Source organism: Ptychodera flava, chromosome 3 (genome assembly GCF_041260155.1).
Source record: "Ptychodera flava strain L36383 chromosome 3, AS_Pfla_20210202, whole genome shotgun sequence".
Lineage (NCBI taxonomy): Eukaryota > Metazoa > Hemichordata > Enteropneusta > Ptychoderidae > Ptychodera > Ptychodera flava.
In genome coordinates, this window is record NC_091930.1 from 38,686,118 (window position 1) to 38,697,775 (window position 11,658).

The following is an 11,658-nucleotide window of genomic DNA, read 5'->3' on the forward strand; positions in this document are numbered from 1 at the left end:
GCTCAATTAATATTTCGTCAAACATTTGAGTATGTGGTGATCGAATTCCCGGCTGTTGGGTTTTTATCGATCGAAGGAAACGTGAACCATGAGTTTTTTGAATAAATTAATTGTAATCTCGCGCGTTTGTTTTTTTTTGTGTGTGTGGCGAGTGCTCGGGGTTTTTTTTGTTTTTTTTTTCTTTTTTTTCCGTTTTTTCTTTTTTTTTGCAGTGGCGAGTGCTCATTTGTTTTTCTTTCCACAGGCCCACGCGTTTTTTTTGTATTTGCTGTGTCCATGGCATTTTTTATTTTTTTATTTTTATTTTATTTTATTTATTTATTTTTAGTCAATGATGTCCACTTTTGTCTAGAGCCATCACTGCCGAATTTTTTCTGTGATTTTCTCTCTTTACTGTTAAAAGCGGCTGGTGGTTCATATTATATTTTTGATTATCTACAATACGTTTTTTATGAGACGTACTGCTTTTTAATTTTCTTAGGTACATAAATAATTTTATGTATGCATGGCTTTTTTGTCTGATTCTTTTATAATGATTTTCTGTATGTGGTTCACATTTTAATTTTTGTAATTTTTTTCCGAGTGGTACTAGTGGTTTTTTAGTGATTTTCCTGTGATTTTTGTGTACGTACCACTGTAAACATCTTATACTTTTTTCGTAAAATCAGCACTAATTGCACCTTTTACGCGAACTATTATACGTGTATGTATGTCGATAGGTATGGATGTATGACTTTTTCAAATCGTTGAAAATTGTTTATTTCCTCATTACGCTTTAAAGAATATTCTCAAGTTAAAATGAAGTATTAAATGACATTTCTGTCTTTGGTTTTAATTATACTTTTCTTACTTATTTCTTTCCGTAATGACACCTAATTTTTATTTCAATCGAGAAAGACAGTTTATTTTTGCACTGAATCGATAAATATTTTTGAAACATTTGGCGCGCCGTACTATGCCATTGCCAGACAAGTTTCCCATTTTGTAGGCACAATAAAGTTTAATAATAATAATAATATATTTTCTATACCGTTGATGAATTTTCATGCCAAAGCTTTCCACCAAATGTGGCTATTGGCCGAAGACAAACAATATTACAACGCAAAATTTTCCGGCTATTATTGCGGCTCTCGTTGTTTGTAAAGATGATTCGGGCACGTAAATAATGCAACAATGGACGGTAAAATCTGATAAAAAGTTTTCACACTTCTTTTCGCGATAGCCAGGCATGCCGACAAGTACCAGTTAGAAATATGGAAAAAAACATCTTGTTATGATGATTTTAATATTTGTTCCCGATATGGAACTTCGAAGAACAAATAATATACACGGTATTACATGAACAGTCAGTGCAACAAAGTAATCCAAAGAAAACCTACAGCAAGTGAAATTCGGTTATGGATGTAAAAAAAAGAGAGATGGTTTGAGACCGATCGCGAGTTGTGAAATGTGCCCGAGTTTCTCTTTGTGCCGACTTGCCTTATGATTGGACAGAGTCGGATTTTTTTTCTTTGTTGGAGTTCGTCCAAAGTACGAACTGAGGTCAATTTGTATTTTAACCATATCGTCTTGAAAATCTAGAACCCAATGAGTCATATAGCAAGTCATAGCATGCATAGTCAAAGTGCACGCGGTTTCAGCGCTGACGGTCCATGACTGGTACTGATAGCCACTGATTTTTAAATCGTATTTGCACGCAGTGTTGAGCATTTATGTAACTTATAAACATATGTTCTACTTCGTTTTGTTAATCTTCTGAAATGTCTCAAAGTTTTGGGTTTTTTTTCGTGTTGAAATTCTTCAAGACGAGAATTATCTCTTGGATACTTCTCTATGTAATATGTATGTTGCACCCTTGTTTATGGCCCAAGCCTGTTTCCAGGTCACTTGAAAATTCTTTGATTCGAAGCAATAAATGCCTTACCTATACGAGGTCGGGGGAATAGGGTTACCTCGCATAATCTGCCGACCAATAGTTCATATTCTCATGACGTCAGACAACTCCATAGTCAACCGAATCGACACCATGGCTGACGAGAGGGTGTTTGTCAACGATGAGTGCCGTACGAATCGCCGTGTTCGTCGCATTTCTGCTGGGTTCCATTGCTGCTGACGATCCGATCGTAGAGGTGAAATCGGGAAAAGTCGCCGGTAGAGTGGTGGAGTTCGCTCATGAAGACGTTGAGGTCAAACGTACGGTGTATGTCTTTCGAGGTATACCCTTTGCCGAACCACCGGTAGATGATCTTAGATTCCGAGCACCAGAGCCGAAAAGCCCATGGGAAGGGGTTCACGATGCAAAGGAGCTTGGCGCGGCATGCATGCAACCGCCGAGCCCAATTTTTCCGTTGGACGGCGAGTCACAAAGCGAGGACTGTCTATATTTGAACATATATGCACCACAGACTGGGGTAAGTCCCGGGCAAGTCAGCCAACACAGAATGAGACTCTGTCAATAAACAGGGTATGGGTCATTTGGGCAATTTTCGTTCCCAGTTTTAATAGGTTGGACATCTTAGAAAACCCTGCATTTCTTCATTACGTTATCTTATATATGCGACGGAATGTTCCGCTTCCTCGGTTGTGTTTAAGTCATTAAAGTTTAATGCAGTTATGCTTTCACCATCGCACTACAAGAAGCACGGTATTGGTTTACTACGGAATTCTCAAACGAAAAAAATACCTTACATCTTTTATAATTTTCTAGTTATATGATTATGTTACATTTTTGGAGATACGTTTAAAGTTTCGCTTAATTAAGCTAGTAAAATGTACTCTTTTATTCAGTACTTTAGATAGTCAAAGGGGTCCAGGATAAATATCTTTTTGTTTCTGGACTGTCCTTACATGAGTATCGACATTTTCCATTGATTTGTCAGCCTTCGACTTCAGAGAACAAATTATAACTGTTATAAAACTGCAGCGGGGGCTGAACTATTTTGTAGCTCATGTTCACTATATTTCTGATTGCCGTAGGTCACCCTTCCAGTTAAGTGACCAGGCAAAGGTTCACCGTTGGAGTTTATCAAAAGATGACCTTTGAGCAGGTGCAATTGTATCATCATGTTGAAAGCTTGCACGTCGACACTTAACAGCATGCACAGTGCCTGATACAAGCCACAATTCGATTTAACTTGAACCAAAGGTGAAGGGAGTGGCAAAATTGGTATTGCCAACATGACACGGACACGCACCCTCTCGCCTCGCTTTGCCCATGGCCAATAGCGGCGAAACTCTATAGCTACCTTAAGGTAGATGGCGCCTCGGAGACAGATATTCGGACTCAAATTCTACAACTCTTTCTGATATACCACTTGAGGGGGCTCATGTTGAAGCTCTTGTAGAAAGAAAAACTTTCACCTCACCGGCTTAGTTTTCGAAAATCTAAATTTATATTTTTTTCTCCATAGTGTTAACACATGGATGGCGGCCATTTTGAATTTCAAATATTGGTAAATCTGGGTAATTTGGTTCTCTAGTAATACAATTTGCACGGTGACCCCTGATTTTTTATTCTGATTTAATAAACAGAACGGTTGAAAGATTCCTTAAGGAAAGTTAAAGTAAAAGTCTTTCACTTTCGAGGCGTATACTACCTTAATGCTTGGCCCACAGAAGCCAACGGAGGGGCTGTGAAAGAATATTATTATACATTTTTGACAACCAAACAAAAAGGTTTGAAGGAAAACGGGAAATCCAAATGCCATCCTTTTCGCTAGTGAAATGCCAGCAATGATTATGGTTGAATTTTTCAGAATGTGAAACATGGAATGAGCGGCCTGGCTGCGACAAATTTTCTCAATAGCTTGCCTATTAAAGCATGGAGGGCAGCACACAGTGTGCTACCTCCACGGTTCAAAATGCCAGATCTGTGCAACTTCGCATATATCGACAAATGATTAAAGGGTGTGTCAGTCATGTTTACCGGACATGTTCACTTAGAGAAAGGGAGCACAAAAAGTAATACGGCTTTTTATGTAGCCTCTCAATGAAGAAATATAGTGAATGACCATTATTAACACAGGTTCTAGAAGAAAGAAAATTTCTTTGTCTTCTTCCTAAAGTATACTTGAAAGATGAAGTGTCGGCAACGTAGAACAATGTATCATACTGGATTGTAAAAATATTCGCAATGATAGTTTTGTGAGATCATGGTTGAGAATATAATTCATTTATTGGACAATGACATTGACATGAGAGACAAAATGTTGTGTTGACAAGATGAAACACCGAGGACAAGACAATGCATTTCATAAACGAACAAGAATAGCGGGAAAGACAACAGAGGTTATAGCTAAGGGTATTTGATATTTTTCACACGACAGGCTGATAAACTCCCTGTGATGGTATGGATCCACGGTGGCGGCCTCGTCATCGGCTCTGGGGGAACCGGCTACAACGGCACGGCTCTGGCTGCCATTGGTGACGTCATCGTGGTGACAATCAATTATCGACTCGGTCCTTTCGGTTATTTGTCAACTGGTAAGTGCCACCAGAGCCATCTTAATAATGTCAACACAGCGGACTTACATTTACATTTTCTCGGGGACAGGTATCCCGACTCTGAAATTTATTGAATACTCTTCTAGTCTACTGCTTTTTTGGGCGGGGGGGGGTGGGGGCTCAAAGCTCATGACGTAAGAAAAACCTTTTCACCTTATTAGTTTTTTCGAAAATTTTATTTTTCTCCGTACAGTTAATAGAGGGATGTCGGCCATCTTGAATTTTTAATAACGATAAATGTTATAACCTGTTTCTTTTGTAAAAAAAACTTTGCTCAGCTACTCCTAGTTTTCTTCTTGAAGTTGCAAGAGAACTGTTGAAACATTTCATTGAAGGATGTTTGAGTAGATACGTGTGGATGGGATGGATTAAACTTTGGGATTAAAAAAGCCTTGACGAAAAATTGTAAAAGGCCGCCCAAAATGGTTGCTTAAAGAGTAGGGAGGTTTGACCAATATTTTACTCAAATGATAGAAAACATACTGAAGGCCCTGAAAAAAACGACAACAATCGTTTATCGATCAGGGATTTTCCAGAACTGACTATTTTGAGTGATCATAGTCCAGGACCATACACCATTCACTTCTGAAGAGACATCACACTATGATTGCCGGTCACACAATCAAACGGCGGTGTTATCCACAACGATAGAGTCAAACACGGCTGACATGAAGTAAACTGTGCGATACTGGCAACATTGATCTTGGTCGGAGCCTCTTCAATGATTTCTCTGGGCTGTCGTTTTTAAACATCTATTGCGGCCGCCATATGTTCCCGCGAGCACATTTATTTTGTTTTAGGGTAGTATGAAACTCGAAAGTGAAGGACTTAAACTTTTGCTCACACTTTCCTCAATGAATCTTTCAACCATTACCTTTCAAAACCGAGAGAAATATCGGAGGTCACCGTGCATATTTTGGAGCTAGAGAAACAAATAACCCAAGATTTACCGATATTAGAAATTCAAAATAGCTGCCTTCCCTCTGTTAACTCTCTTGGGAGAAAATGTTTTGGATTATCGAATAACTAAGATGGTAAAAAGTTTTTTCTTTCTCCAAGAGCTTTAAAATGAAATTTGAGAATCCGAGTATCTGTCCCCGATACGCGTTATACCTGAATTATGATAAATAAACATATATGTGAAGTGTCTATCATGAGCTAAAACTGCACTCTCTGAATGTTGATTTTCATAGAAAACAGTTACATGAGTTGTTCTAGATTTTAAGAAAAGAAGGTTAGATGGGCACACAGTTTACAGTTTATTCTAAAACTAATACATAACATACATAACGGTATTTTATAAATCAACTGAGTGCTCGCTTGACCCATCATAAAATTGTAAGCGGCAATTTAGGTTACCGTGACACAAATGGTCGTAAACAATTTTGAATAGTCAGTTTGTCACGTAAAGACAGTCAGAAGTGTGGATAAGGAACCCATACACTCGTGACTAAAACCAATCTTGCTGTGATTGGTAATGACATGAGGTTCTAAGATGTTCCTTTTGATGTCCGCGTTCCACAGTGTGGAACCAACGGGAAGTGCCTCAGAATCAAGTAATTTCTATCTGTTTTTCCCCTTATAGGTGATGAACACGCCACCGGTAATTATGGTTTCCTCGATCAAGTGTTGGCTTTGCAGTGGGTCCAAGACAACATAGCAGGTATTGATCTCATGTAAAATAGCTTTTCTAGATCCACTCTCAAGAATGCTATACAATGTACTGATTCTAACTTTTTTCTCGTTCACGTTCTACAGCATTCGGCGGAGATGCTAACAAAGTGACGATATTCGGCGAAAGTGCCGGAGCGATAAGTGTTGAATATCTAATGCTGTCTCCTATGACCAACGGCCTGTTTACACGTGCAATCATGGAGGTAAGTATGTTTGAAGAGCAAGAGATGAAATTATTTGTCTCTGATCTTGCTGTCAAGGGAAATACAATTTTCAAATGTACTAGTTCTTTCAAGTTGGTGCTTTTTTGAATTTGCCGGTGCAGTAATTGGTCATTGAGACTTGTAATATGGTAATCATATTTCCCCTCATTAACTAATCAGTACTAAAGTGAAAAAGCCTATCCCTGACTTAAACTTATGGATATCTCATGCCATGTCACCAGTTTGTATACATCTTAGTGGCATTCCCTTTACTTTACCATTTTCAGACAAGTCGTAATTTTGCTGACCGACAGCACTTCCCATGAAGTTGCATGGAGAAGATCAATCGCGAAACACATCGCTTTAAAAGACCGAATGCTGTCTGATATCAACCGAAATATTACTTTAGCATCGGATATTACAAAAATCACCATCACCAATTTATTACCGTCATTATTTAGTCACGATCGTACTGCATTTAGACTGAGGGAGCGGTCGTCCTGTCGGCGCGACTTACTGCCAAGATATCGGCGACGGGTGTCTTGCAAATGTGCAGCTAATTCAGCATTTGATGCATGTTAATAGTCCACCAGTTTTGCAACTTCCCAATCACTTCAACAGTTTGGTTGCATCCCTTCGTTTATAATGAAGCTGCTTCCGGTCGGCAGTTTGGGAGCACCAGATGTGAACTAAAAATGCTCACATGTTTCAGTTAATATTGCAGTTGTCTATGAATTTAAAACTTTGCCACATATTGACTAATCTAAGTAGACTTCCAGTACATATTCCTTCATCAAACATAAATTATTTACATGTAAATATCTCTCTCTCTCTCTCTCTCTCTCTCTCTCTCTCTCTCTCTCTCTCTCTCTCTCTCTCTCTCTCTCTCTCTCTCAGAGTGGAACATCGACCATGCCAGCGATCTTCTTAAGTGATAAAACAAAGCAAAGCAGGCTAGCACATGGCTTTGGCAGACTGAGCAATTGTGAAAAAGACACTTCAGAAGAATTGGTTCAGTGTTTGCGTAGCGTGTCTGCTGAAGATCTTAAGGAAGCGGGAAATTTGCAAAGTGTAAGAATTAGTGGCTTTTGAGTGTATGTACAAGTATTGTACGGTGTGGTGGGACACGGAGTGGTGGTGGTGTCCGTGTGTGGCTTGTGAACTTTGTTAGACAACAGTTGCCCTTTTGTGGCGAATTTCGCTTGTTTTCAGATCTTCATTTTCTCGCAAGCGAGATGGCAAGTTGTCCACTACTATCTTGTTTGAGAATATAACCAGGCCTTGGTAAACCTGGGCCGTGTTGAAGGGAAGGTGCCGTAAATATAATTGCATTGCTTCACCTCAGAGCATTTGTTAAATTGGATGGTCTGTCGAACAAAAATCCAAAAAAGCACATGAGGTAGCTCTGAACAACATTTAAATGTATTCAGTAAGCGAATGACGATAGCCATGCCGTTTGCTCGTTTGATAAAATCTGTATATTCTATCACGGTTACTCTACAACACCTAGGAAATAATTTGATCTGCTATAAATAATGAACTACACTCTAAAATACTGGAGTAGAATATAAAGTTACCCGCTTTGGCCAGGCATACTACTACGAATATGGTAAATAAGATCTGTATTGTATAAGCGAAACGAAAGCTAACTTATGCAAGTTTATTTGAAAGTGTTGAAGTTTCCAGGTCGAAGATTAGCTTTTCACTTTTTTTATTAAACTGGTCTGTTAATATAACGACAGCCATTGTTATGTATGGTAGAAAAATCTCTCCTTTATGTTGGATTCTTTCCATAGGGAAAACTGGCAAATATTACCGGAATTTCAGACCTTCTGATTCCATTTCCTCCGGTCGTTGACGGCAACTTCCTCACCGCGTCACCCGAGGGTCTCATTCGAGAGCGTAGTTTTCCAAAGAGAGGCACCGATATTATGATCGGAACAATGGCTGATGAAGGAAGGGGATTTCTGATTGTTTTCTTCGCCGATAAGGCCAATGACACCGAGATCTTCTTGAACAAGACATATTATAATGAAATATTCTCTACATATTTGGGGAGTGACAAAAAATCCAACCCAGCTGTAGCGGACGCTATTAAGCAAATATATGTCGACTGGGAAGACGAAGATTCGGACGACACCAATTACGTCGAATCGTTCAGTCAGACGCACGGGGACATGTATTTAGTTTGCCCCGCCGATCGATCAGCGCGGGCGCACTTTCTGGCTGGCTCCAAAGTGTACCTCTACCAAATGACTCACATACCTTCGCAGTCAAATTTAAGATTAAATGGTGAAAGCTATGCATGGTGAGGAAGTTCCGTTCGTATTCGGTTGGCATTTTGACAGTGCTATGAACTGGACAATGCCTGATGATGACGTCATGATGACCTTGAAGATCATGAAGTATTGGACAAACTTCGCTAAGACAGGGTAAAATAATGAAACAAAATTCATGTTTTAAACCCATATCATGACGATTATAATCATGACTTTATTAGCCAAGGCTTCGAGTTCGGTGACAGAAATTCAAAATCAGTTGTAATATTTCACAACCAGACAATGCTACTTAAGATAATGACTAAAATTCCCCTTTCAAAATTGCAATTCGAGGCACAGGTGAATTCTGTCCCTGTATTTCGTAATCGAGCAAATATCAACGATCAATATCCTTTCCAGTACACGGACGAAAAATTGTGCAACTTTCGATTTCACCTGGTATTAATATCAATCATAGCCATTATCGAAGACATACGTACGTACGTAAGTACATATACATACATACGTACGTATGTACGTACATACATACATACATACATACATACATACATACATACATACATACATACATACATACATACATACATACATACATACATACTATGTACAGTCACATGTAAACATGACATTTTGAACATTTTTCAGAAATCCTAACTTATCTGATGGTGACGTAGAATTGACGGAAAATGAGAAGCAAACAGAATGGCCTCTCTTCAAAGTACCCGGATTAGAGTACAAAGACCTGTCACTAAAGATGGAAACCAAACGAGCTCTGAAAGCCAAGGAGTGTGCATTCTGGAATGATTTCATTCCAAAGCTGATGAAACATACAGGTAACAGACATGCCTAAAAGATGTATATCAGGCGTTTGTAATGATCTGTAGTGGTCGTCTATTCTGTGTATAGTTGTTTCTGACAACAAATGAGACTTGTTGAGCTTTAACAGATAGAATGTTTTTTCATGACATATTTTATCAACCCCAATCAGTTCATGAATAAGAAAAATAATATACATGAAATCTTGCACTCATTACTAACAAACGCACTTCATCAGATGCATTATTACGTTGTGCTAAACACGATCATCGCATTTTGTGCTTCCTTGCAGAAGCTACACAACCATGTTCAAAGGAGGAGGAGAATGAAAAGTTGAAGTACAAAGAAGAAGAAAATTCTGATCTCCTCCTGATGCGCTACCTTGCCGACGCTGCACAAAAATCAAAGGAGGATGACCATGAAAAATTAAAGTACAAAGAGGAAGAAAACAGGCAGCCATAGCGGTGGTGTCAGAGCTGTCGTTGAAAATTTAGCATGCAATAGCATCAAGTACTAGTACCCGGAATGAACATGATCAGAGTATTTGGGGAATTAGCCTAAGGGCCACGCCATTTAATGTTCAGATGGGGGTGACCAGCATGCTTATAATCAATAATGTTTTATTGAATCCAAAATTTTCTCAATTACTCTGTTGTTTTCCGCAGTGGCCATTCTTTATCGGCTGACCTCGATGTGAATTGTTCTATTTCATCAATGGCATGGCTACTTAAAGTGGAAGTTTTGCTTTTTTAGGCTAGACCTTTCAGGGTCGATTTTTACCGTCGTTTTTCAAAACCATAGGAACATCACTAAATGCTACAAAATAATAGACAAATAAGTTTTAATATGCTGACGTTGTAATGTTTTAAGAACTCACTATAAAGTCTGACATTCTGTCCCAACTATTCGTTTTTTATGTGTCTGTCATATCTTGTAATTCGTTTCCTGATTTTTGACTACTAGAATAACACAAATCGTTATACGCAAAGATAAAGTGCGCCTCGGGGACATATATTGGACTTTGTAATTTTTGAAATACTCCTCTAGTCAACCGAGTGCATGGCTCACTTTATGTCTTTGAATACGAAAAGTTTCACTGTCTTAGTTGTTTGAAAAACGATAATTTTATTTTACCCCATTTGGTTGAAACAGGGACGCAGAACGTTATTAAGCACTTTGTTTCTTATGTTTCTACGTTTACACAGTGACCCCTTAAAATTATTTTTTAATTAAGTTTGGTGAGAGAATGTTTGAACAATACACTTGCATTTACCTTCATGGCGCATACTGCATTAATTCGACACAGATCAACATGCTTAGTAACAGTGCAACGTAGAAGTATGCATAACGTTATACTCCGAGTTTTCGAGCGCACAGGCATACGATGTCAACGCAGAAAGAAGGCGCACATTGAATATAGCCGACGCACTTCGGAGGCGAACCGTGCCAGTTTGAGACTGCTTACATACCTTGTAGCACGCAAACTCCTAAGAGTGTCCAGGGAATAGAGCGTGATAAAATCCCATGTGCAATTGTATTGACTCAAAATCGTTGAAAACAGATTAAAATGTCTTCAGAAGTCTGCAAAGATCACTTATTGTCACCGTATTTCAACATTCTTTTGGCAGTAGAACGATAACTTGCGGTTGACATAAAAAATAAACATAACAATCATCAAAAGATAGCATTAATGGTCCCATAAACAGACAAAACCGGTTAATTTGTGTCTGTTCTAGCTAATTTATACTACTTAAAGGTAAGCGTCATAATGTATGTTATTATTTTTATATGTACCTTTCATATTTGTAAAACCACAAGAACGACACATATGTCACATGTCATCGATATTGGCCCGACATGGTTTTCAGCCGAGCTGGAAATTAAGCCGAAACTTCTTCCGCTCGCCGCTCGCCGTTGGTTTGGACCGGGCTGAAATTTCTATTCATATTTTATTTCAGTCAAAGGGTCGCGACCCAAAAGTACGAAATGGGGTCTGCTTCTCGACGAGAGTGGCCCAGGTATATCAATGGCTGTCCTTATCTGTGAGTACTTCTCGATATATTGAACCCCGGGGTGAGTTGAAATAGTTGTAGTATCTCGGCGTTGATGACAAGTTCAAAAGTCCCAATGCTTACAGTACATGCTAAAAGACGCCAATTGTTAAATGTAAGTGGCGGTCATCT

The 11,658-nt window shown here is 38.8% G+C and overlaps 1 protein-coding gene across 1 annotated transcript; it reads left to right on the top strand.

The window, feature by feature from the left end:
* Positions 1 to 2,053: 2,053 nt before the first annotated feature.
* LOC139129285 (cocaine esterase-like) lies at positions 2,054 to 10,033 on the top strand. The gene is made up of 9 exons (XM_070694923.1): positions 2,054 to 2,411; positions 4,326 to 4,482; positions 6,089 to 6,166; positions 6,262 to 6,380; positions 7,278 to 7,451; positions 8,177 to 8,652; positions 8,687 to 8,812; positions 9,305 to 9,492; positions 9,768 to 10,033. The coding sequence occupies exons 1-9, from the start codon at positions 2,055 to 2,057 to the stop codon at positions 9,935 to 9,937; spliced, it is 1,845 nt and encodes a 614-aa protein (XP_070551024.1). The 5' UTR covers position 2,054; the 3' UTR covers positions 9,938 to 10,033.
* The last annotated feature ends 1,625 nt before the right edge of the window (positions 10,034 to 11,658 follow it).

Coding starts and splice junctions, on each gene's coding strand:
- LOC139129285 (XM_070694923.1), top strand. CDS start 2,055: ATGAGTGCCGTACGAATCGCCGTGTTCGTCGCATTTCTGCTGGGTTCC. Junction 8,653..8,686: donor ATGACTCACATACCTTCGCA/GTCAAATTTAAG, acceptor GAAAGCTATGCA/TGGTGAGGAAGTTCCGTTCG. Junction 9,493..9,767: donor AAAGCTGATGAAACATACAG/GTAACAGACATG, acceptor GCTTCCTTGCAG/AAGCTACACAACCATGTTCA.